The sequence below is a fragment of the Jaculus jaculus genome, chromosome X, assembly GCF_020740685.1.
Source record: "Jaculus jaculus isolate mJacJac1 chromosome X, mJacJac1.mat.Y.cur, whole genome shotgun sequence".
NCBI lineage: Eukaryota > Metazoa > Chordata > Mammalia > Rodentia > Dipodidae > Jaculus > Jaculus jaculus.
Genome location: NC_059125.1, coordinates 62616463 through 62644297, shown reverse-complemented (window position 1 = coordinate 62644297; position 27835 = coordinate 62616463). Strand labels below are relative to the sequence as shown.

At 39.5% G+C, this 27835-nt stretch overlaps 1 protein-coding gene and 1 non-coding gene across 2 annotated transcripts in view; one reads left to right on the top strand and one right to left on the bottom strand.

The window, feature by feature from the left end:
* Positions 1-1004: 1004 nt before the first annotated feature.
* Positions 1005-27835, top strand: part of Tex11 (testis expressed 11) — a 258655-nt gene continuing 231824 nt past the window's right edge. Inside the window, exons 1-5 of the mRNA XM_004660917.2 lie at positions 1005-1166; positions 6138-6222; positions 10868-10944; positions 19549-19629; positions 19715-19834. Of these exons, the coding sequence (XP_004660974.1) occupies positions 1005-1166; positions 6138-6222; positions 10868-10944; positions 19549-19629; positions 19715-19834 (525 nt within the window). The remainder of the gene's footprint in view (positions 1167-6137; positions 6223-10867; positions 10945-19548; positions 19630-19714; positions 19835-27835) is intronic.
* Positions 4070-4176, bottom strand: LOC123456859. The gene has a single exon (XR_006634734.1). It is a non-coding gene; the product is annotated as a U6 spliceosomal RNA (small nuclear RNA).

Sequence of the window (27835 nt, the reverse complement as noted above, 5' to 3'; positions counted from 1 at the left end):
TAGCCCAGACTGATCTGGAAAATTAGTCTCTGGCTGGTCTCGAACTCACAGCAATCCTCTTACCTCAGCCTCCTGAGTACTAGGATTAAAGGCGTGCACCACCAGCTTGAATCTGTTTTCTGACAGTTATTTGAAAAAAATTCATAGCTAATTTATTGTTTATTGTAGCAGGCTAAAAATCTGTTGAGGTTGGAAGTGTAGCTTAGTCATGTAGCAGTTACTTAGACTATGTGATGCTCTGGTTTTCATCATCATCATCAACAACAACAGCACACACACACACATACAACTACCATTTTATCAGCTTTGGAAGGCGTTTTTGTGGTGCCACTATGAATATTAACAACATTCCTGCTATTTTGATGGTTTGAAATGTTGTAAGAAAAGACATGTAGCTTATGGAAATTTTTGTTGCATGAGCTTGTGAAAAACCTTCAACTTTGGTAACAATAAAAGTATCTGTTGTGATTCTATATCATATTGTAGATTTTAAGGAATTGTGTGCCCTGGTAAGATTCAGCTGTGTGGGGATCTGGAGCGCAGACTGAAGAAAATGGTTATGTAATTTATATAGATTCAGTAACTGACTAATGTTGTAGATCTCTAATTGGGCATGCCATTTTTTTCTCTTACAAAGTAAAGTCAGTACTTCAGAGGCAGGATAAATTAATGTCTGTTTAATGCTTGAAAACATTATTAATAAGTATTTAGTCTTTACAAGGCCTCCCTCGCCTAACTTTCTACATTTTATAATTTTGAAGACATCGTTAACTTTTGTTTTATAGTTTTAATATTGTTGTGAAGTTGATGCATTTTTGCTTTATGAGAATAAGTAGTGATGACTAAATTAAGGTGACTCCCAGGAAATACAAATTTTGTTTGAAACTTTGCCTTTAGCTAAAGGAAACTTTATTTGAGTTTTTACTGTAAACATCACTTTGGAATGCTATTTGGCCAAAGATTAAGGAACAAGTTTCAAAATGCTTTGCTAACTTTAAGCCATGATGATAGTTCACAGCAATTTATTGTCCATTGTTACTTCAGAAGTTGTTGAAAACCTGGTTTTACAAGATTATTCGTCTGGATTACATGATGTGATTGATAGACTCTTCATGGATATAGCAAATATCAACAGGGCATCTATGGCTGAAATGCAGGATACTCAGGTATGAAATAATTTTGTTTAAAATAAGTTTTTGATGCTAAGGATTAAACTATGATAAGCTTTTGGAAAATAGGTGTTCAAGTTCAGTATGTATTATGCAACCTCTTTAGACTTCGGTTTTCTAATCTGTTAAAGGGTAATGATAATGGGTAGCTCTCATTGTTGGTGTGATCCTAGGTACAAATGGAGAGGCTAGTAATGGGGAACTCATCTGAGTATAACCCTTCAGAAGTGCTTTTTTAGGGGGAGGGGAGTAATTTTTCTAATGTTTAACTGAAAGTCTGTTCCTTAATGTGGAAGTTGCTTTAAAGCTCTGAAACACTTGTCAACAAAATTTACTTGGGCAAGTATTTCCATATTGGTTACTCACAGGGAAAGATGAGAAGAATGTTCATTGTAAATCTCTTTCTTTTTTAAAAAAAAATATATAGGAGAGATGGCTTAGCGGTTAAGCGCTTGCCTGTGAAGCCTAAGGACCCCAGTTCCAGGTTCAATTCCCCAGGGCCCATGTTAGCCAGATGCACAAGGGGGCGCACATGTCTGGAGTTCATTTGCAGTGGCTGGAGGCCCTGGTATGCCCATTCTCTGTTTCTCTCTATCTGCCTCTTTCTCTGTCTGTCGCTCTCAAATAAATAAATAAAAATAAACCAAAAAATTAAAAAATATATAATACCTTTATTTAGTGATAATTCACCTTTTATACAGTTCACCTATTTCAAATGCACATTTCAGTGTATTTAGTGTTTCAGATTCATGCATTCATCACTATAAATACTTTTAAAACAATTGTATTGCCCACCCCCCCAAAATACTCACACCCATTCACACTCTCCATTTCCTCTTCTCATCCCCAGCACTAGGCATACATTAATCAACTTTTAGTCTCTATGGGTTTGCCTGCTTTGGACATTTTATATAAATGGAATCATACAATGTGTGGTCTTTTGTGGCTGCTTTCTTTCACCTAGCATAGTGTTTTCAAGATTTGTCCACATAGTGCATGTTTCTCTATGACTAAATATTATTCCAATCTGGGATATGCCACAGTAAATCAGTGATGAACATTTAGAGTGTGTCTACTTTTTGAGTATTATGAATATTACTACTATGAATATTTCTTTTGTGTATATTCTTAAGTGAAATTGCTGAATCATACTGGAAGTATATGAGAGATACAGTTTTTTCACATACTTGCTGACATTTTAACTTTTTTAATATATTTTTTTCCTTTATTTGAGAGAGAGAGAGGAGAGAGGAGAAAGAGGGGGGGAGGTCTTGCCAGGGCCTTCAGCCACTGCAAATGAACTCCAGATGCATGCACCACCCCATGCATCTAGATGGCTTATGTGGGTCCTGGGATATTGAACCTGGATCCTTTGACTTCACAGACGATTGCCTCAACCATTAAGCCATCTCTTAAGCTCTTTACTATTTTTTTTTCTTAAATTTCATGAGATTATTAGATTAAGAGAAGGAAAAAGGAGAGGGTATGAAGAGCTCCTGCCTGTAAGAAGGCGAGGGGTAAAATCATTTTTACTATTTTTCTTTTGTGTGTATGTGTGTGGTGTGGTACGCCATACACTCAGCTGTGGTAGCCAGAACAAACTGTTGTGTACCCCACTCCATTACTCTTCTGCCCTGTCGTGTTCTTGATTCAGAGTCTCTTTATTGATTCTGGAGCTTGCAGAGCTCCAATGATTCTCAGGTCTCTGCTCCCCTGTAGGACTGAGGTTCCAGGCATGTATGTCCATGCCTGCTATTTACATGGGATCTGGAAACTGAACTCTGGTGCTCTCAAACTCTCTCCAGGCCCCTCAGGCCCTCATGTGCAGGAAGAACACTTAACTGCTGAGCCATCTTCCCAGCCCAGTGTTTTTCTTATTATTACAGTTATCATAATGGATACAAAGTGGTATCTCACTATGTTGATTTTTTTTTTTACTGCTTTGATATTTTTATTTATTTATTACAAGGAGAGAGTGAGTACACCAGGGTCCCTTGCCACTGCAAAAGAACTCCAGATACATACACCACTTTGTGCATCTGGCTTTATGTGGGTACTGGTGAATCGAACCCAGGCCATTAGGTTTTGCAAGCAACTGACTTTAACCTCTGAGCAATCTACCACTATGCTGATTTTTTTTCAAGGGATGCTCATGGTTTGTTTTTTAATGTTAACTTTATTTGGCATTTCTTGGCATTAAACCCAGGGCCTTGCACTTGCTAAGCAAGTGCTATGCTGTTGATCTATATCCTCACCCTTATTTTTCAATTGTAGTAAAATAGACATAACATAAAACTCAGTATGTTACCATTTTAAGTGTTTAGTACAGTTAAGTATGTACTCATTGTGTTGTTTTGCATCTTGAAAAACCGAAATTGTATACCATCATCCTTCATCTTTTGACAACAAACATTATATCTTTATAATTTTGACACTGTGTCAGTTCTCATCTCATTGCTAGGACAAGGCATCTGACCAAAAGCAGTTTATGGAAGGAAATAATTTCTTTCATTTTATGGTTTCGAGGGGAAGCAGGAGAGCATGGTAGAGCAAGAAGCTGGATCACATTGTCATATATCAGGAAAATGCCTTTAACTACTGAGCCATCTTTCCATCCCCAACATCATCCATCTATCTTTCTTTCTTTCTTTCTTTTCTTTCTTTCTTTCTTTCTTTCTTTCTTTCTTTCTTTCTTTCTTTCTTTCTTTCTTTCTTTCTTTCTTTCTTTCTTTCTTTTTCTTTCTTTTTTCTTTCTTTCTTTCTTTTTTTTTTCTGAGGTAAGGTCTCACTCTAGCCCTGGCTGACCTGAAATTCACTATGTAGTCTCAGGGTGGCCTCAAACTCACTGAAATCCTCCTACCTCTGCCTCCTGAGTGCTGGGATTAAAGGCGTGCACCACCACACCCGCCCAACGCTTCATGAATTTGCGTGTCATCCTTGCGCAGGGGCCATGCTAATCTGCTCTGTATCATTCCAAGTTTAGTGTATGTGCTGCCAGAGCGAGTACTTGCTGTTTTCTTTTTAATTAAATAATAGACATCATAGTTAGTATGAGGTGATAGTTAAGTGAGATTTGGATTTGCATATCCCTAATGACTAATGGTTAGTGATGCTGATGTTCACTGCCTTAGATCATTGATGTGATTTCTTTTTTTTTTTTCTTTGAGTTTTCAAGGTAGGGTCTCACTCTAGCCTGGGGTGACCTGGAATTCACTATGTAGTCTCAGGATGGCCTTGAGCTCATGGTGATCCTCCTATCTCAGTCTCCCAAGTACTGGAATTAAAGGCGTGTGCTACCACGCCTGGCTCATTTTTACTTTTTATTTATTTATTTATTTGAGAGAGTGAAAGAGAATGGGCATACCAGGGCCTCTAGCCACCACAAACAAACTCCATATGCATGCACCAACTTGTGCATTTGACTTACATGGGCACTGGGGAATTGAACCTAGGTCCTTAGACTTTGCAGGCAAGTGTCTGAACTGCTAAGTCATCTCTCCAGCCCTACATGCTTTTTAAAAAAGTTATTTTATTTTATTTAGTTATTTATTTGACAGAAAAAGAGGGAGAGAGAGGGAGAGAGAGAGAGAGAGAGAGAGAGAGAGAGAGAGAGAGCGTGTCAGGGCCTCCAGCCACTGTAAACAAACACCAGACATGTGCATCTCCTTGTGCATCTGACTAACATGGGTCCTGGGGATTTGAATCTGGGTCCTTTGGCTTTGCAGGCTAATGCCTTAACTGCTAAGCCACCACTCCAGCTCCCTACATGTTTTCTTTACTGATATATCTGGTAAGGTCAATTGCCAAGAATTTTATTGGACAGTCTGCCAGGCTGACTTTTAACTTCTGATCCTCCTGCCACTGCCTCCTGTTATAGAACACAGCATCACACCTGACATCATTTGCTAATTTTTAAAATTGAGTTATTTTTCTTTGTATTCAGAGTAGTAAAGTCTCTTTATGTATTTTAGACACATAAGATACCTTACTGGCATTTTCTCATACTGTAAGTTTTAACTTTTACTTTTCTCTTACTTTGTGGGTTTTGTCTTTTTTATTTTCTTGATACTATCCTCTGGAACATTAAAAGGCTTTGTTTTGATGAAGTTAATTTATTTTTTATTGCTTATTTATCTCATGTATCGGCAGGCTTTTTGTACAGTTTTATATCTTTACTTATTACATTTGAGCCTATGATCATTTTGAGTTAATTTTTGTATTTGGTGTGAAAAGGGAGCACAACTTTATTCTTTTGCATGTGGATACCAAGTTGTTCTGGCATCATTTGTGGAAAAGACTTTTTTCCTCCACTCTATTTATCTTATCACTCCTATCAAATGAGACTGAAATGAATTTCAGTTACATAAAGACAAAGGCAAGAGGTATAAATCAGGTGAGGCCAACAGTATGGATAAAAAGTATAGATATGAATAAAGACATTGTGTTCAGGGGCAAGGAGATAATTACTTTTAAGGGTGGGCATATTTTGGCTGGCTGGGAATATTGTTCAGTGGTTAAAGGCACTTGCTTGGAAATCTAGGGTTCAATTTCTAAGCCATTCATGTAAGCCACATGCAAAAAGTGGTGTAAGCATTTGGTGTTCTTTGCAGTGGCATGAGGGCCTGGCACTCCTCACCCCACCACACAAATAAATAAAAGTTAACAATTTTTTTCTTTTTTGGTTTTTTCTTTTGGGTTTTCAAGGCAAGGTCTCACTCTAGTCCAGGCTGACCTGGAATTAACTATGTCTCAGGGTGGCCTCAAACTCATGGTGATCCTCCTACCTCCGCCTCCCGAGTGCTGAGTTAACAAGTTTTTTTTTTATGGAGATAGAGGCAGAATGAGATTATATTGGAGGGCCAGAAAATGACTTGCAGTAGCTACATAAGCGTACAACATACAGGAAAAATATATCAGTGAAGAGGCAGAATGCATTAATTGGTTAAAGCAATATTTTTCTTTGTTCAGATTGAAGAAATGGCGCAGAACCTGTGGAACTGGGCTGTTGCTCAGAGCACATATTCATCTATGAGTAAAATGCAGACAACTAAATGTATGTATCCACTTTGTGCCCCATTGTGAGAAATATTCTGATTATACATTAGGCGGTGTTCCTGTAGTTTGAATCATATGCTGACCAGTTCTTAGATGGAAACTTGTTAAATGACAATCAAACAAAATAACTAATAGCACTGATTTTGCTTTCTCAATATAATAGCTTTTCTTAGTTTTACAATTTCTTTTCAGAGCTAGGTCTTTCTTAATACAAGTTTAAAGGTACCACTGCAAGATGGTCTAGAGGTGGACAACAAAGATGACTGAAAAATTGGAAAATGAAGCTGGGCACAGTGCCTCATGCCTATGACACCAGAACTCAGGAGGGTGAGGTAGGAGAATTGTCATGAGTTCAAAGCCAGCCTGGGCTACAGAGTGAGTTCCAGATCACCCTGTGTTAGAGTGAGACCTTGCCTCAAACACCATCAGTAATTTATTTTAAAAAATATTATTTATTTATTTATTTATTTGAGAGAGAGAGAGGGAGGGAGAGATAGAGAGGCAGACAGAGAGAGAATGGGTTGTACAGGGCCTCCAGCCACTGCAAACGAACTCCAGACACATGTGCCACTTTATGCATCTGGTTTACGTGGGTTTGCAGGCAAGCGCTTTAACCACCAAGCCATCTCTCCAGCCCAAACAATTTCTTTTAAAGATGGGAAAATGAGAACTGGAGGAAATATGAAAGGATATGGATGATTGAGAAGAGTTGATCAAACTCTTAAGGAATCTGAAGGACTATCAAAGAGTAGTTTCCTGTTTCCATTAATGTCACAATGAGACATGCTGCCATGTAAATATTTGGATTTTAAAATTTCAAAACCCAAGTGCCTCATGAGATGGGTCAATAAACATTGTGATGAATTACTAAGGAAGAAAAAAAAATAAGACAAGAACAAACAAACAACCCCTTAAAAATCCAACCAAACTTACAGAAGAAGAAAGACTCCCAGTGTTTACCTGAGAATAATTTATGGGATGGTGATACAGAAAACATGATCTTAGACAGAGTGTTTTTCTTTTTAAATTTTATTTATTTGAGAGAGAAGGGGAGAGGGGTAAGCAGAGAGGGGAGAGAGGCAGAAGAAAGAGAGAGAGAGAGAGAGAGAGAGAGAGAGAGAGAGAGAGAGAGAGAGAGAGGAAGAAAGAAGGGGCATGCTAGAGTCGCTAGCCAATGCAAACAAACTCCAGACCACACACCACTTTGTGCATCTGGCTTTATGTGGGTACTGGGGAATCAAACCTGTGTCCTTTGACTTCCCAGGCAAGCACCTTAACTGTTAAGCCATCTATCCAACCAGAGCCTTTTAAAAAAAAAAAAAATTTGCTTAGTTTTTGAAGTAGGGTCTCACTCAAGCCCAGGCTGGCTTGGAATTCACTCTGTAGTTTCACACTGGCCTTGAACTCACTGCGCTCCTCCTACCTTAGCCTCCCTAGTGCTGGAATTAAAGGGGTTTGCAACCATGCCCGGCTAGGAGTTTTAACTGAGCAACTTCACAGGGTGTCCAACTGGAGAAGCACATGGCTCAAAAGAGAGCTTGCTTTTTATTAAGGAAAGTTTACTGTCAAGATTTTAGGTCAAAAAAGTTCCAATAGTATAGGCAACTAAAGATTTTAAAGAAATCATATGTGGGGGTTGTTTATAAAGACTAATCATCAAGGAGCTTGGACATGAAAGAGAGTATTGAACTTATCCTGTTTAGGGAAAGAGCAGAGAGGGATTAAAGTTGCCAATTCTGCATGCAGAGGTGGCAGAGGGTGATGTTTTACTGATAAGGCAGCTGACATAGCAGCTTCAAAAGAAAACAGAACAATAGAGATATATGAAGACAGCATATAAGATTAATGAAATGGCCGGGCCTGGTGGTGAACACCTTTAATCTCAGCACTTGGGAGGCAGAGGTAGGAGGATCACTGTGAGTTTGAGGCTAGCCTGGTACTACATAGTGAGTTCTAGGTCAGTCTGGGCTACAGCAAGATTGTAACTTGAAAAACAAAAAAACAAAAAAAACACAACAAAACAACAACAACAAAAAAAAACTAAACAAACACAAAAGAAAAGATTAATGAAATATGTACCTACTGCTGGGACTTAGTGCCATACCAGCAAGTCAGATGTGGAGTGGATTATAAGTTCAATGTTAAAAAGTTATTTTTATTTTATTTATTTATTTGAGAGACAGAGACACAGAAAGACAGACAGAGAGAGAGAGAGAGAGAGAGAGAGAGAGAGAGAGAGAGAGAGAGAGAGAGAGGCAGATAGAGAGAAAATGGGCGTGCCAGGGCCTCTAACCACTGCAAACAAACTCTAGATGCATGTTCCACCCTGTGCATCTGGCTTTTGCGGGTCCTGGGGAATTGAACCTGGGTCCTTTGGCTTTGCAGGCAAGCACCTTATAAACAAAACCATCTCTTCAGCCCTATTTATTTCATTTTACTTTATAAATTTCTTTTGGACACGTTCTTGCTATGTAGTCCAGGCTGGCCTCACACTCAGTGTGTGTCACAGGCTGGCCTTGAGCTTGCAATCCTCCAGCCTCAGCTCTCCAAGTCCTGGGATTGCAGACATACACAGTCACACCTCACTCATGTATCAGTTCTTAATCAGATATTTGGGTGTTTGTTATGTGTGTAGTACTGTTTTGATACAGTGGAGAATTGAATGCATTGCTGGATGCCTCCAACTAGAGATTTGTACGGAAATATATTAGAAGATACGTTTACAATGGAATGTTTATTAGAAATGGTACCAGGATGAGTAGAATGAATGCTGAGATCTAACAGAAAGGTGATTAGTTGTGCTCGGGATGTAGCTCAGCTGGTAGACTGCTTGCCTAACTTGCATGTATTTCTAGGTGAGTTTGATCCCCAGCACCCCATACAATTGCAAGTGGTGCAACCTGTGGGTGCTGGTGGCAAGGGAATTAGAAGTTCAGAGTCATCCTCAGCGACATAGTGAGTTTGGGACAGGTAGGCTATACAAGGCTCTGTCTCAAACAAACAAACAAACAAGATAACTAGTTCAGTTATATGTAAATTCATTAAAGCACTTAGATACATTTTATGATGAAGACTGCACAAATCAATAGGTTAGATTTATTCACGTTTCTATTTTTTAGTGAAAATTAACTGTATAATGAAGGCATGGGTATTTTCTAAATTACACTTCAGGAACTCATGTCATCTGAGATAATATATACATATATATATATTAAATCATTTAAAGACTTTTTTAATTTATTTATTTGACAGAGAGAAAGAGGGAAACATGGAGAGAAAGAGAGAGAGAGAGAGAGAGAGAGAGAGAATGGGCATGCCAGGGCCTCTAGCCACTGCAAATGAACTCCAGGCACATGTACCACCTTGTGCATCTGGCTATTGTGGGTCCTGGGGAATTGAACCTGGGACCTTTGGCTTTGTAGGCAAATGCCTTAACTGCTAAGCCACCCCCTCAGCCCATATTTTTACAGTTTAATATTGTAGGAAAAATGTGAGATTGTTCTGATGTCCATAGGTTTGGTCAGATGTTGAATAGATGTCAGTTCCAACTCTAATTAGAATTCTTTTGTCAGCATAACACATGCCAGGGCATCATGTGGAATAAGTTATCTTCAATGGGTATTTAGATTTATCACCTGCAGAAATTACAGTTTGAGTAATCTCTTTCCAACTGAAGCATTAAGCAAACAATTCATTGGGTAAATTTTAGATTATTTATTCATTCACTTATTATTTATTTATTTTGAGGTAGGGTCTCACTATAGCCCAGGCTGACCTGAAACTCACTCTGTAGCTCAGGCTGGCCTTGAAGTTATGGAGATCCTCCCACCTCAGGCTCCACAATGATGGGATTAAAGGCAGGTGCCATCATACCCAGAAGTTCATTTATTTTTAAATATTGATCATTTATTTAATTAAATTCTTATTTTTGGTCTGTGGGTGTAACCCAATGCCAGTGCATTCATCTAGCATGTGTGATTCCCTAGGCTTAAAACTAAGCACTGGATAAACAAAAGAAGACAAATAAACAAAAGCTCTGAGAGATACCCAAGGCACAGCACATTTTTGTTTTTTTTTTTTGAGGTGGGGTCTCACTCTAGCCCAGGCTGACTTGGAATTCACTATGAAGTGTCAGGGTGGTCTCAAAGTCATAGAAATCCTCCTACCTCTGCCTCCCGAGTGCTAGGATTAAAGGCATGTGCCATCATGCCCAGCTACAGAGAGAATGGGCATACCAGAGCCTCTTTGTGCATCTGGGTTTACCTGGGTATTGGGTAACTGAACCCAGGTCTTTAGGCTTTGTAGGCAAGCTCCTTAACCACTAAGCAATCTCTCCAGCCCAAAACACAGCTTTTTTTTTTTCTGATAACAAAACTGTTTTCATGTCAATCATTGTTCCTCTTTATAAGTATAAATGTATAAAATGAGAATGATTTTTTTTTTTTTTTTGGTTTTTCGAGGTAGGGTCTCACTCTAGCTCAGGCTGACCTGGAATTCACTATGTAGTCTCAGGGTGGCCTCGAACTCGCAGCAATCCTCCTACCTCTGCCTCCCAAATTCTGGGATTAAAGGCAGGCACCACCATGCCCGGCTTTTTTTGTTTTGTTTTGTTTTTTAATGACTGTCTCATTTGTCCTTTGCAGTATGTCATGTTGCATGCAAGCTGGGATATATGTGTAAATTCTCAGGTTCTTCTGAAGCTATGCAAAGACAGATTTTGGTAAGTTCTAATTAATAAGGAAAGGAAATAAAGTGAACTAAGATAGTTGTTGTTAATTCTATGAACGTGATTTTAGTTAGTGAGAAACTGGAAGTGAGTTGATTTTTTTTTTCGAGGTAGGGTCTTACTATATAGCCTGGGCTGACCTGGAATTCATTATGTAGTGTCAGGGTGGCCTCGAATTTGTGGCAATCTTCTTACCTCTGCCTCCCAAGTGCTGGGATTAAAGGCATGTGCCACTATGCCTGGCTCAAACATATCTCCTTTTGTGTTGTTTTTGTTTTTGCTTTTGTTTTACAAGGTAGGGTCTCACTCTAGCTCAGGCTGACCTGGAATTCACTATGTAGACTCAGGGTAGCCTTGAACTCAGGGCGATCCTCCAACCTCTGCCTCCCAAGTGCTGGGATTAAAGGCCGGCGCCACCACACCTGACTTTTTGTGAGTTGAATTCTTTAGTGTTCCTTTGCCTTTAGTATATCTACTACTACTGAGAGTTGAAGCTCTCAGAAGTACTATAGGTATTTGTATAGTGCTTCACTGAAACTAAATATTGAATATATAGTTCTGGGTTTATGAATTACTTTATACTTTTGCCACTTCTAACTTGACTGGATAGCAGTTTTCCACCCCAAAGTATGGTATTATTTAACCTTAAAAGAGTTTTTCTAGGGCAAGTGAGGCTATCTTCTCAGCCCCTATTTATTTTTTTATTTTAATATATTAAAATTAAAAAATGATAATTTACATAATCCCCCACCATCCTCCTTTGTCTACTCTCCCACTCCCCTCCACAGAACAGCCTGTTCTTTCCTACTATTCTCTATTAATGTTTTCTCTCCTCCATCATCCACAATAAGCTGTTTATGGGCCCAATATTATGCAGGTTTTGTGCATATGACAGCCACTATGAGGTCATGAATTTATTTATTGTTAGAAAAACTCAGCAAAATAAAATTCCGGTTTATCATTGGACATTGTTTCACACATACATCAAACAGGCCAAAAAAAGCCAGGCATGGTGGCACACTCCTTTAATCCAAGCACTTGGGAGGCAGAGGTAAGAGGATCACCGTGAGTTCGAGGACATCTTGAGACTACATAATGAATTCCAGGTCAGCCTGGGCTAGAGCCAGATCCTACCTCAAAAAACCAAAATAAATAAATAAATAAATGAATAAATAAATAAAAACAGGTCAAAAAATAAATAGCAACTTCATAGACAAAAAAGGAATAAAAGAAGCCTTTTATCTTTGGCCTTTTTAACCATCTCATACAAACCAACTACTTATAGTACAGCTAGGTACATACACAAAAAAGTTACTAGAATGCTCAGAATAACATTTTTTGTTGTTGTTTTTGGTTTTTTTTTTTGTTTACAAGGTATTTTTTCTTTCTACTTTGAGATTATAATAAACATGGTCACACCACAAGTAAAGTCAAAAGTTGGACAGAGAATACTCTGAAGGCTGGTCTGGTCATCCCTTATTGTTAAAAATGGCTGACCCCTAACAATATGTATAAAAATATAAAATGTAAATAAAAATACAAACAAATTTTCCTTTTAAAGTACTTTTTTAAAAAAAAATATTTATTTATTTATTTGAGAGTGACAGACACAGAGAGAAAGACAGAGAGAGAGAGAGAGAGAGAGAGAGAGAATGAATGGGCATGCCAGGGCTTCCAGCCTCTGCAAACGAACTCCAGACGCGTGCGCCCCCTTGTGCATCTGGCTAATGTGGGACCTGGGGAACCGAGCCTCGAACCGGGGTCCTTAGGCTTCACAGGCAAGCGCTTAACCGCTAAGCCATCTCTCCAGCCCTTAAAGTACTTTTAAGACAAAAAGCAAGGCCTCTGAAGTTTTGGTTTTCTCCTCCCCAGTTGCAAATTCTTATTGTGGTTTTGGTGGGGTGGTAAGGAGCCTGTGTCATCTGCGGGTGGCGCTGCCTATGGTTGGCTGCGGGCCTGTGCCTCTACTGGAAGGTGACCACGTTTAGATCCCGAGAGGGTGGTGGAGAGTGAACAGGTCACAGTGGCCTTTTTTCAATAACTTTTCCTTTTCTGCTGTCTAGTCATCCTCATCGGTGTTCTGCTTCTTGGTACCAACATCATCATCTTCAGTTGCCGGCTTGCCCTTAGCTGCCTCAGCCTCCTCATCTTCATCTCCATCCTATTCCTCACTATTACCTTCTTCCTCCCCACCTTCTTCTTCCTCATCTACCTCATTGCCAGCCTCTTGTTCCCCATTTTCCTCACTAGCATTCCCATTGGCAGGGGCTTCTTTTGCATTCTCTGCCTGCTCCACAACTTCCTTCTTTTCCTTCAAATCCTTGGTGGTGATCTCGAAGCTGTTGTCCACAGCCACGTCTGACATGGTGGGGCACGCCGGTGAGCCACTTCAGCACGAAAGAGAAAGCGAGAGTTAGAAGACTAGAGAAAATGCTGCCAGGAGTCCACGGCCAAAGGGAGGGAGAGAGGGAAGGCAGGCGGAGGAGGTGTTTCCAGAGAGCCGAGAGATGGAGCCTGGGAACAATGCAAAGATGGCTTTTCCGAGCAGCCTGTGGGGTGGATTTATTTATTTTATTCTTTTTATCTATCTATGTATCTATTTATTTTGGTTTGTTTCTAGGTAGGGTCTCACTTTAACCCAGGTTGACCTGGAACTCACTGTATAGTCCCAGGCTGGCCTCAAACTCATGATGATCCTCCTATCTCTGCCACCCAAGTATTAGGATTAAAGGTGTATATCACCACACTCGGCTATTTATCATCTATCATCTATCTGCCTGCCTGTCTATCTGTCTGTCTGTCTGTCTCTCTCTCTATCATCTATCTATCTATCTATCTATCTATCTATCTATCTATCTATCTAACATCTATCTATGTCTATCGATCATCTATCATCAATATATCTATTATGTGTCTAGCTATCTATCATTTTTTTAAAAAGTTATTTATTTTACTTATGAGAGAGAAAGGAAGAGACAAAGAGTCAGATAGAGAGAGAATGGGCATGCCAGGGACCTCACGTGCTGCAGTTGAACTCAGGCACCAACTTGTGCATCTGGCTTACATGGGTCCTGGGGAATTGAACCTAGGTCCTTTGGCTTTGCAGGCAAACACCTTAAATGCTAAGCAATCTTTCCAGATCTCTATTTATTTTTGAGGGAAGAATCTTAGTTTGTTGTTCAGACTGATCTTGAACTGTTGGTCTCAAGTGAGCCTCTTGTGTCTGTCTCCTGCTTAGCTGGGGCAACACACATCAGCACCCATCAAGAGCTCAAGATTTGAAGTTTGAAAGCCTAGGTTTGAATTCAGCCCTGTGATTCACTAGCAATGTGATTTTGGATGATTAGTTTTCTCATTTATAAAATGAGAATAATAATATCTATTTTAGAGTACTATAGGATTAAAATTATATTTTTTATGAGAAGTGGACATAAAATGGGCAAATGTTCCAATAATTATGCCTGCCCATGGTAAATGGTATGACAAGCACCTGATAAACCTTGTGTCATATGTGGTAGGATAAAAATGGGGTTTACTTTGATTGGTTGCTTTCTTCTAAAGATTGCAGTCACTCCAATGTCTTCAAGCAATTATGTTTTGTCCAATTTTATAAAATGTTATTTCAGTGGGAAGGCCAGTTTGAATCAAGCTATCCAATCATTGTTGGAACTAAACAGCATCCTCTTTTATTACTAATATTTTATTTTTAAAAATTTTATTTATTTATTTATGAGGAGAGGGAGAGAGAGAGAGAGAGAGAGAGAGAGAGAATGAATGTTTGGCACACTAGGACCTCTCAACACTGCAAATAAGTTCCAGATACATGCACCACTTTGTATATCTGGCTTTATGTGGCTACTCAGGAATTGAGCCCAGGATTTCAGGATTTGCAAGCAAACACCCACTGAACAATCTCCCCAGTCACTAATTATTAATATTTTAAAACTTAAGAGCTTGTTGTGGAGGTGCACACCTATAGTCCCACTCAGGATATAGAGATAAAGAGAATCAGGAGTTCAAGTCCATTCTGAGCTACATAGAGAGTTCAAGGCTGGCCTGGGGTAAATGAGACCATTTCAAAACAAAACAAAACAAAACAAAACAAAACAAAGCAGAAAAATTGACTTAGGGTTGGTTGAGGCATTGTATTAAACCCCCACACACTACAAAAGTTATTTATTTTAAATATATATTTCTTCCAAATAACCTATATATGCTTGTATAAATTTAAATTTCTCAGAAAAATAATGACAATAATAAAAGGTAATAGTTTACTTTCCATTTTTCCCTATTCCAGTCTTTTTCCTTAAAAACAAGTCAATTTTAGCATATATTTTCCCAAGGTCTGTCTTTTCCCTCCCTCCCTCCCTCCCTCCCTCCCTCCCTCCCTCCCTCCCTCCCTCCCTTCCTCCCTCCCTCCCTCCTTTCTTCCCTCCCTTTCTTTCTTTTTTGTTTTTTGAGGTAGGGTCTCGCTCTAGCCCAGGATGACCTGGAATATGTAGTCTCAAGTTGGCCTCAAACTCACAGTGATCCTCCTACCTCTGCCTCCTAAGTGCTGGGATTAAAGACATGGGCCACCATGCCCAACTTTCCCAGGGTTTTCTTGTTCTCCCCTATCTCTATGAAATAGGGTCTCCTGTGGCTCAGGCTGGTTTCCAACTTTCTTTGTAGCTGAGACTGGCCTTGAATTCCTGAACCTCTTGCCTCTGCCTCTCAAATGCTGGGATTACAATCACAGATGAGCACCACTGTGGTGCTAGGTTTTGTCCTAGCCCTAAAATAGTATTTTATTATGGAAGACCTCAAACATACAGAAAAATCAGTGAGGATAGTACTATGATTCACCCATTTGTCTATAACTAACTAGCAAAATCAACTTATGACCATTCTTTCTTTCTTTATTTTTGGTTTTTTGAGGTAGGGTCTCACTCTAGCCCAGGCTGACCTGGATGGAATTCACTATGTAATCTCAGGGTGGCCTCGAACTCACAGCCATCCACATATCTCTGCCTCCCAAGTGCTGGGATTAAAGTGCCACCATGCCCGGGTTATTTTTTATTTTTAAAAACATTGCCATGTTTTTTATTTGCTATATGAAACAGAGGGTTTCATAATTATAATTTCATATATGTATATCATTCCACTTTTATTAATTTTCACATTGTTCTCTCTTTTTTTTTTAGGTAGGGTCTCACTCTAGCCCAGGCTGACCTGGAATTCACTATGTAGTCTCAGGCTGGCCTCAAACTCACAGTGATCCTCCTACTTCTGCCTCCCTAGTGCTGGGATTGAAGGTGTGCATCACCACGCCTGGCTATATATGTAGCCCAGGCTGGCCTCGAACTCCTGGTCCTCTTGCCTCCGCCTCTTCAGCAATATCCTACTGGCATGCACCACCACAACTGGCTAGTGCAACTTTTAAAAGTCCTCATGGTCTTTACACTGTTCAAAAGTCTAAACTTGCTGGGTATGGTGGTGCACACATTTAATCCCAACACTTGGGAGACAGAGGTAGGAGGATCACTGTGAGTTTAAGGCCAACCTAAGAGTACATAGTGAATTAATTATAGGTCAGCCTGGACTAGGGTGAGACTCTACCTTGAAAAAAAAAAACCAAAAAAAAAAACCCCAAAATTCTAAACTCCAGTGTCTCATTTGAGACTCAAGATCGTCCCAACTGAGTCCTGCAAAATAAAAACACAAGTTATATAATTTCAACACTGCTATGCACAGAGTAAACATTCCCATTACAAAAGGAGGAATGGGGACATAGCCAGGAAATATTGGACCAAAACACAACTAAAACCAGCAGGGCAATCATGAAATCATGAAGCTCCATGTCCATTGTCTGGGACTCACAGCGAAATCATCTGGGCTCCAAAAGTCTTGAGAAACTTTGCATCTCCACTTGTGCTATTTGCTTCCTAGGCAGAATCCATCCCAAGCCAGTAGCTTTTCTTGGTGGCTGCTCCATAGTCCTGGCATCTCTAAAATCCTGGAGTCTCTATTGTAACTTAGGATTCACCTTCACAGTTTTATGCAGTGGCCTCATTGGGTCTTCTTGCAGGGATTTCAACTCTGTCTCACATTGCTTAGCCTCAGCAGATCTCTGGAACCTTGGTGCTATACTCCTACATCTTGTATATTTCATTCTTCCAAAACCAGTGCTATGTGGGCAATGCTGCTAAGTTCTTAAGTAAGATGGAAATGAGCACTATCGTTGAACCACAGTTGTAGCAGCCTCTGTATGCTGACATTGGGGAGCAGACATACTTCCTTTAGAGATATATATATATATTTTTTAGGACTTTTCCTTTCAAAAGAATTCACATTCTTACTAGATAGAGACTTCAGTGCATTGTGCCTTGCCCTAAGGACATCTTTCCTATTGTCCAAGTGCAGAGCAATTGTCATATCCTTAATGATGACAATCTCTTAAATAATTATAGTTGAACCAACTTCAGTCTCTGGGTTACATTTCTTTCTATGTCAAACTATATTTTTCATATCTTCCCGCTCTATATATTCCTCTCTTTTATGGCAGAATCAGGGTGGCAAAAAGACCAAGTATCAAAGATTCAATGTTTTTCTGCCTTGAAATTTCCTCTGTCAGACACATTAGTCCATAACTTTTAAATTCAACTTTTCAGGTCCAAGCGTTGTGGTGCACACTTTTAATCCCAGCACTTGGGAGGCAGAGGTAGGAGGATTGCCAAGAATGTTCAAGGCCACCCTGAGAATACATAGTAAATTCCAGGTCTGCCTGAGCTAGAGTGAGACTTTGCCTCAAAAAACCAAAAAAATAAAAAAAAATAATAATGTGATGTAACCCAGGCTCAGAAAGCCAAGCGCCATATGTTCTCTCTCATATGTGGATCCTAGCTACAGATGACTGGGCTTCTGCGTGAGAATGAAAATACTTAGTAGCAGAGGCCAGTAAGTTAACAAGGAGACATAAAGGGTAGAGAAAGGAAGGAAGGAGGATACTTAATAGGTTGATATTGTATATATGTAAGTACAATGATTGTGATGGGGAGGTAATATGACGGAGAATGGAATTTCAAAGGAGAAAGTGTGGGGGAGAGGGAGGGAATTAACATGGGATATTTTTTTATAATCATGGAAAATGCTAATAAAAAAAATAAATAAATAAAATACTTTTAAAATAATGAAAAAAAAAATAAATTCAACTTTGCTTGAATTTGCAGGACACAGGTAGAATGGAGTCAGATTTTTTGCCAGCATATAACATGAACCGCCTCTGGCCTAGTTCCTAATAAAACCCCTTTTCTCTTGTATAACCTCATGAATTAAGACTACATAGTTCACATTACTGTTGGCTTTCTGGTCCTTCAAAGTCCTACCAGAAAGATTCATTAAGGTCTGCTTATATTATTGTAAGGCTTCTCTAGTTCAAAGTTGCACATCTTTCCCCATCTCTCTCTCAAGCCAGTTCCAAAACATTAGCACCATGAAATTAGGTTTATTATAGCAACAACTCCATTCTTCAGTACCAATTTTCTGTATATTACTTTCTCATTGGTATGAAGGTCATTTTATATTCAGTCCACCACTAAATTAAAAACTAGAGCCAAGGTTTGCTGATTCATTGTTGAATGCTTCTCATGTAACTTTCTTCAGTTTTGTGAAACATTGTTTTCTGAACTGTTTTCATTCTCTATAAATTATTCTGGGGCTGGAGGGATAGCTTAGTGTTTAAGGCATTTGCCTGCAAAGCCAAAGGACCCACATTTGATTCCCCAGGACCCACATTAGCCAGATGCACAAGGGGGCACACACATCTGGAGTTTGCTTGCAGTGGCTGGAGGCCCTGGAGTGCCCATTCTTTCCCCTGCCCCTCTCCCTGTCTTTCTCTGCCAAATAAATAAAGAAATATAAATTCTGATTCTTTCTTTGAGTATTTTCTCACAAGATGTGCCTTCAAAGGCATTTTTTATTATTGCTTTTAAAAATATTTTTATTTATTGATTTGCCAGGACAGAAAGAGGAAAATGGGCATGTCAGGGCCTCTAGCCCCTGCAAATGAATTCCAGATGCACGCACCACCACGTGCATTTGGTTTTATATAGGTACTGGAGAATCAAACTTGGGTCATTAGGCTTTGAAGTCAATAGCCTTAACTGCTGAGTCATTTCCCCAGCTATGTTATTGCTTTTAAGATCACTTCTTTCAAAGTGGAATTTAAAAGAGAACACGGAACTTTAATAAATGCTGATTTTTTAAAAATCTTTATTTATTTATTTGAGAGCGACAGACACAGAGAGAAAGACAGATAGAGGGAGAGAGAGAGAATGGGTGTGCCAGGGCTTCCAGCCTCTGCAAACGAACTCCAGACGCGTGCGCCCCCTTGTGCATCTGGCTAATGTGGGATCTGGGGAACCGAGCCTTGAACCGGGGTCCTTAGGCTTCACAGGCAAGCACTTAACCGCTAAGCCATCTCTCCAGCCCCAAATGCTGATTTTTTGAATACACTATTTGACTTATTATGAACGGGATTAATTATTTTTCCCAATATTTTCCAGTAAGTTTTGGGAACACATGGAGTTTTAAAATTATTTTTGAACTTCTCTCTTCTAGATGAATATGAAAACAGGAAAAAATTGGTTAGATCTTGGAAATGTTTTGCTTGCTGATGAGTTTTTTCACGCTTCCATGGCTGTAAGTTACCATTGTTAGTGGTGGGAATTAATAGTACCATTCTGTGGTAATTATTATCACTGCATTATATTGTTTCATCTTTCAGAGTTTGGAAAAATTGTATACCAGATTAACACAGAGTTGTGACACTGAGGCCAATTTGAATTTTCAGAAGATTACTGTGGAAAAGGGTGTCTTCCAAGTTCTTTCTTTTCAAGCAGAGTCAGTAAGTATCATAAGTACTGTGACCTTAAAAGAGGGCATTTTGTATGCATTTACAAAAGTTATTAAATATAATCTGTTAGAAGTCAGGTGTCCCTGGCCTTTTATAGAATATTATATTCTCTATTGACCCTTTTTAGTCTTTGCCTTATATCTGAAGGTGATGTTACTAATAGTGATTGGAATCTGTGGTGTGGTCGATCAGAGTAAAAATAAAGAAAATAGCTAAATATAATTTTCAACTATTTCATTCAACCTCTGCCATTTATTTATGGTAGCAACTTATACCTGAAACACCTGTGACTGTGAATATCTTATGTTCACAACATGTCTTGAATATTTGGCCTGAAAGGTGCCATCTCTTTTGCAATTAATTGTTTTGTTTTTATGTTTATTTTTCTTTTATCTTTCTTTCTTTCTTTTCTTTTTGTCTTTTGAAGGACGGTCTTGCTCTAGCCCAGGATGACCTGGAATTCACTCTGTAGTCTGGGAGTGGTCTTGAACTCATGGTGATCCTCCTACCTCAGCCTCCCAAGTGCTGGGATTAAAGGTGTGTGATTCCACCCCTGGCATTATCTATTTTGTTTTATTTATTTGTTTGTTTTTTGAGGTAGGGTCTCACTCTAGTCCAGACTGACCTGGAATTCACTATGTAGTCTCAGGGTGGCCTCCAACTCACAACAGTCCTCCTACCTCTGCCTCCTAAGTGCTGGAATTAAAGGCATGTGCCACCACACCTGGCTCATTGTTTATATTTTAAGAGTCTGCTATTGTCGCATTATCTTCAAATCTTCAAAATTGTTCTTTATCTCTGTTTGCCCAACTGGTTTCTTTCTTATGTTATCATGGAATTAGGTATGCATTTTCAGTTGACAAAATATAAATTGTGTGAGTTTGCCTTCTGGAAATGAATCAGGCCTAAACATCTAATTTTATTTTTGTTTTCAATATCTCTTTTTTTCAATATCTTTATTGACATGATTCTTATACCATAAAATTTACTCACTTGTAATGTATAAGTGACTTTAATATATTCACAATTTGTGCAATGTTTATTACAGTCTGAGTTTAGCACATTTTTGTCAGTACTAGAAAATATCCTACCCATTAGCAGTCACTCCCCATTTCTTCTGATCCTAGTCCCCAAAACCACAAATCCACTTTCTGTGTATTAAATTTGCCTGTTATTTACATTTTACATATGTAGGACTATAAGAATCTGATCTTTTGTGATTAGTCCTTTCCTTACCATAGTTGTTTTCAAGGTTTAAATACAGTATAATGTGTTCCACTCTACAGATATACTCAGCTTTAAAAAATATTTATTTTGGGGCTGGAGAGATGGCTTAGCGGTTAAGTGCTTGCTTGTGAAGCCTAAGGACCCCGGTTCGAGGCTCTCTTCCCTAGGACCCACATTAGCCAGATGCATAAGGGGGCACACGTGTCTGGAGTTCATTTCCAGTGGCTGGAGGCCTTGTCACTCCCATTCTCTCTTTCTCTCTCTCTGTTTGTCGCTCTCAAATAAAAATAAACAAAAAAAATTTTATTTTTTACAAGCATAGAGAGATGAAGAGATATAGAAAGAATGGGTGTGCCAGGGCCTCCAGCTGCTGCACATGAACTCCAGATGCATGCATCACTTTGTGAATTTGGTTTTATGTGGGTACTGGGGAATCAAACTTAGCGTGTTAGGTTTTGCAGGCAAGTTCCTTAACCACTAAGTCTTCTCTTCAGCCTCTTAAAAATATTTTTATCTGTTTGAGAGAGAGACAAAAAGAGAGATAGTGAAGATGGACCAGGGCCTTCTGCCACTGCAAATGAACACCAGACACATGTGCCAGTTAGTGCATTTGCCTGAGTATTGGACAATTGAACCCAGGCCATCAGACTTTGCAAGCAAGCACTTTAAACAGATTAGCCATCTCTTCATCCCAGAATGCTCAGTTTTATGGCTTAACTCTTACTAATTTGTTCTATGCCTTTGAGCTATCACATCTGTCAGTCTATAAAAAGCAATATTTCAGTTAAGAAATTAACTGTATATATTCACCAGATTATCAACTGCTTATAATATATGCTATGCTGGAACAGAAGTACATTTCGTTTGACAATAGTTCATGTGAAAAACATCTATAGTGAGGTATGGTGGTTCTTGTCTATAGTCCCAACTTCTTGAGCCTGGGAATTCAAGACTAGCCAGGGAAACATAATAAGCTAGCACAAGCATAGATTGTTATTAGGGTCCAGATCTAGATTGGCATTTTGTATTAGTGAGTTCACATTTTGAGCCTTTCTATGAGGATGTTTCAAGAGAGGATTGGCAGAGCATGGAAGATCTGCCCTCAAAGTGGGCAGGCACCTTTGAATGGGTGGCCCACATAGAAAGAGGAAGAAGCAGTACACATGTACCTGCCTGTATTCCTGGTCTTGCTGCTGCTGAGGTCCTCCTCTGACATTAGACTCCAGCTTCTTCAGCTTTGTGGGGGTGCTGGCAATACCAGCAACACACCAAGGTTCTTATAGGCTTTCAGCACCAAGGACTGTTGACTCATTTAGCTTTTTAGATTGAGCAGTTACTGGGTTCTTTGCCTCTGTGTCATACATGTGGCCATTGTTGAATTACCCAGCCCTTTCTTGTTAGCTAATATAACAAATCCCCTTTATAAAATGTCACATTCTATTCACTCTGTTCTTCTAGAGAACCATGCTTTATGCAGATTTTGTTACCAAGCCTTATTCTTTTCAATTTTTTAAATTTCATTTTTTGAGGCAGAGTCTTGCTCTAGCTCAGGCTAAGCTAGAATTCACTACGTACGCCCAGGCTGGCCTTGGACTCAGCAATCTTCTTAGTCATGCCTCCCAAGTACTAGGATTAAAGGTGTGCACCACCGCACCCAGCCTTTATTTTTTTTTAAATTTCTTTGTGAACGAAAGAGAGAAAGAGAGAGCAAGCAAGCATGTGCACATGCCAAGGCCTCTTGCCACTGCAGTTGAACTCCAAGCAAGTGCCTTTACCCGCTGAACCATCTCTCCAGCTCCTACAAATGAACTCTACATGCATGTACCACTTTGTGGGTCTGGTTTTACATGGGTAATGGCTAATCAGTAATTGAACCCCATCCAGCAGGTTTTGCAAGCAAATGACTTTAACTGCTGATCCATCTCCCTAGGCTTCAAGACTGGTTCTTGAAGAACAGAATTGTTAAGGATGAATCTCTCTAATAGGCTAGGTAGTATCTGGAGCCAGCCTCTAATTTGAGTACATGTGAAGTTGTTAAACATTTTCTTGATAGTCTAGAAATCACCAATAATCCATGATGCAAACTGTTTAAAGATCTATGCAAGATAAATGCATCTGTTACTCCTGATTCAAGGAATTCAGTGGATCTATGCATAATATTTAGAATATTTCTGGAAAACTAAGAAATATCATGCTGGCTGGTTACTTCTAGCATCTTTGGATAAAGTGACTAAGGAAAAGTAAGAGCTTAGAGATGTAATTTCTCAGCTTGTGTTGTATATTCACAATCTGAAAGCTTCTAAGCGTGCCTCAAGAGAGGATCTTCTTTATTATAGATACAGGGTCAGAGTTGCTGACAACCAAATGCAAGTCCTCATTATGTGACTGGCTGACTTACAATGCCAGATCAAGTCTCAACCTCATAGTGTGTTTGTAGTTAAAGTGAGGGCATTGGTTAAAGGAGAATGGAATTCTGTACCTTCTCTAACCTCAATGAGCCAATTAAGCAAACAAGTAATCGTGAAAGCAGAAAAAGAAACTTATTCAATGTGGCCACAAAATATTACTTATAGATGAGCAAAATATTTCAATTCCTGAATATTTTTTAAGTTATTGAGCTCCTGCGACCAAAAGAAAAAAAATGCAGAACCATTGGTCTAGGTGGCTGGAGAGTTGGCTTAGCAATTAAGGTACTCGCCCGCAAAGCGAAAGGACCTCAGTTCAATTCCCCAGAACCCATGTAAATCAGATACACAAGGGGGCACGTGCATCTAGAGTTCATTTGCAGTGGCTGGAGGCCCTGGTGCACCCTCTCTCTCTGCCTCTTTCTTGCAAATAAATAAATCAAAATAAAACTATAAAAAGACTGCTTTTAAAAAAAGAATTGGTCTAGGGCTGGAGAAATGGCTTAGTAGCTAAGGTGCTTGTCTGCAAAGCCTAAGTACCTGAGTTCAATTCCCCAGTACACATGTAATGCCAGATGCATGAGGTGGTGCATGCATGTGGAGTTGGTTTGCAGTGGTTAGAGGACCTGGCATACCCATTCTCTGTCTTTCTGTTTGCCTCTTTCTCTCTCTCAAATTCATAAATAAATATTTTTTTAAAAAAAGAGTTGGTCTATAGCTGTGATGCTCTACATGTGGAGCAGCCACATCCATATCACCTGAAAATCTGTTAGAAATTCACACTCTTAGGTCCCACTGTCATAAGTGCAGGTCTGAGTCCAGGGGCCCACCTACTGAAATTTCCAAGTGTTTATCTTCCATGACAAGGAATGGTACCAGGGACACATGATAAGGTAATAGAAATAGAGAACATTGATTAAGAAAGAGAAGGGTCCAGAGGCTCCTAAGAGCCCATCATTGAAGTAGACTTAAAAGGAACCCAACATGGCTCAGGGAAATTCTTGGAAGAGGGGACAGTAAGATTGTTAGAGCCACAAGTTGAGACATTATGCACAGCGACATTGCCTCTTCCTCATAACTGATGGTTACCCCCACAATGCACAACCCACAATCCCCATGGGGATGACCAGCATCCCCAATGAGGAGGGTCCCTTTAGGGGGGCAGGGATGAGGGAAAGGATAGTAGCAACATGTGCTGTTTACATACCGAGTATGTCCATGACTAATTAAAAAAAGGAAAAAAAAAAGAGAGAAAGGCTTTTCCTGAGAGCAGAACTGGGTCAATGAGCTGGGGGAAAGGCATATGTTCAAAAATTTCTGGGCCAAGAGTCTCAGGATTCTTTATAAGTTTTTACATAGCTCCTGCATATGTTGATGTTGACGCTGCTCTCTCCAACACCCTATTCTCTTGCTATACCACCCTTGAACCAAGAAATCATATATTCTGGAGGCAGGGTCTGACAATCTTCATTTAAAAAAATTTATTTCTTTTTATTGACACCTTCATAATTATAGACAATAACCATGATAATTTACTCCCTCCTCCCACTTTCCCCTTTGAAACACCACTCTTCATCATGCACCTTACCCCTCTCAGTTTATCTTTTATTTTGATGTCATCATCTTTTCCTCCTATTATGATGGCCTTGTGTAGTTAGTGTCAGGCCCTATGAGGTCATGAATATCAATTTTGTGTCTGAAGGAGTGTGTTGTAAGAAGTCCTACCCTTCCTTTGACTCTTACATTCTTTTTTTCTTTTGAGGTAGGGTCTCACTCTGGTCCAGGCTGACCTGGAATTCACTATGGAGTCTCAGGGTGGCCTTGAACTCACAGCAATCTTCCTACCTCTCCCTCCTGAGTGCTGGGATTAAAGGTGTGTGCCACACACCCGGCTGGCTCTGGCATTCTTTCTGCCACCTCTTCTGCAGTGGACCCTGAGCCTTAGAAGGTGTGATAGAGTTGTTTCAGTGCTGAGCACTCATCTGACAATCTGCATTTTAAGAAGCTGTCCATGTGATTTTGTTGAATCTTAAAATTTGAGAACAATTACTGCTGTACATTTATGTCTGAGGGTTTGACAATGAGAAAAAAGAGAGAAGACAGAGAGGAAGAAGAACAAGAAGGGCAAAACAAGGTTAGAGAATAACGTAGTCAAGGGAAAAATATTTTCAAAATAATATGCATATGAACTTTCATCTCTGAGCTCATACTTTTTCTTAGTTACTTTGTCCAAAATAACATGTATATGAACTTATTATAGGTAGAATGCAAAAGGCCAGGGAGAAACAGGTTGGAAGAGGTGAATAGAGAGGAGGCAGGTATAGATTAGGAAAGGGAATTATTCTGGTCAGGTACATATGTAGAGGGATACTATATGAATTATTGCTCTGTGCCTTCAAAATGAGAAGATTAGTAACATTAACATGGAGTGCCTCTCATATATAAATTTAAGGTTTATAGAAAGTACAGCTGCATAAACAGATGCATGACAATAGTGTAATTGATTTAAAATAAATACGAATGAAATTACACAGTGAAACAAAGGATGAGTAGTCACCTGTGCTAAGACAATTAAGACTGTGGAGATACTGGGTGTACAGCTCAGTGCTAGAATGATTGGCTAGCATGAATGATGCTCTGGGATTAAAAGAAGACTGTGAGGACTGCAGAGATTGCTCAGTGGTCTGCAAAGGACCCAGGCTGAATCCCCCAGTACCCATATAAAGCCAGATGCAGAAGGGTCTGGAGTTCATTTGCAGTGGCTAATGGCTAGTGTGCCCATTCTTTCTCTCTCTATATATATCTGCCTTTTTCTCTGTCTCACTCTCTCAAATAAATAAATTTTTTTATAAAAAGAATATTGTGAGCTGGGCATATACCTTTAATCCCAGCACTCAGGAGGCAGATGTAGGAGGATCTCTATGAGTCTGAGACCAACCTGAGATGGCATGGCTGAACAATTATCTCTGTAGTAAAGGATGAATTTTTAGGGTATATGCCCAGGAGTGGTATAGCTGGATCAAATGGTAGATCTGTTTTCATATTTTTCAGGAGTCTCCATACTGATTTCCATAGTGGTTGTATAAGTTTGCACTCACACCAGCAGTGGGTAAGGGTTCCTCTTTCCCCACAGCCTCACTAGCATTTGTTATCATTCAAGTTGTTTTGATGAATGCTATCCTGACTGCATTGAGACAAAATCTCAAAGTTGTTTTGATTTGCATTTTCTTTTCTTTTCTTTTTTTTTTTTTTTGAGGTAGGGTTTCACTCTAGCTCAGGCTGACCTGGAATTCACTATGTAGTCCCAGGGTGGCCTCAAACTCATGGCGATCCTCCTACCTCTGCCTCTGGAGTGCTGGAATTAAAGGTGTGCACCACCACATCCAGCCCTGATTTGCATTTCTAATGACTAAAGATATTGAACATCTCTTTAAGTATGTAATGGCCATTTGTATTTCTTTCTTTGAGAATTCTCTGTTCAATTCTCTACTCCAGTTTTTGATTATGTTGTTTGATCTTTAATTGTTTAATTTTTCTTAGTTCTTTGTAGATTCTAGATATTAAACCTTTGTTGAAGGTCTAGCTGGCAAAGACTTTCTCCCATTCTGTGGGATGCCTATTGACTCTGTTGCTGGTTTGCTTGCCAGTACAGTAGCTTTTTAGTTTCATGAGTTCCTAGTGGTTGAGTGTAATAACCAGTCTTGCCTTTAATTCCCAGTATAACAGCCATAATCCATTGTTGAACAACAAATCCAACTTTGAAGTCTTCTGTCTTCCAAGGAACAATGAACATACAGCTCTTGATCTATTTGTATACATTATTATACCTTACAGATCTGATAGGATATGATTTTAGAGAGGTTTGTTCTTTTTACCATCATTAAATTCCATGTAGGAGAAAGTTACCTCCTTTCTTTTTAATTATTGGCACCAATTGTGGGGTTTTTTGTTTATTTTTATTTATTTATTTGAGAGCAACAGAGAAAGAGGCAGAGAGAATGAGAGAGAGAGAGAGAGAGAGAGAGAGAGAGAGAGAGAGAGAGAGAGAATGAGTGCGCCAGGGCCTCCAGCCACTACAAACAAACTCCAGATGCGTGCGCCCACTTGTGCATATGGCTAACGTGGGTTCTGGGGAATCAAGCCTTGAAATGGGGTCCTTAGGCTTCATGGGCAAGTGCTTAACCGCTAAGCCATCTCTCCAGCCCCAACTCTAGCCAGTGACAAATCTCCAAGTCCGATAATTCTAACCAGCAACAAGTCTCTGGCATTCCAATTTTGCCCCTCCATCTAGGCTAGTCACAGTCCTGGAAAACTTCATCGGGGCGGCAGCTCCTTGGTAGCCATCTCATGGTCCCAGCAT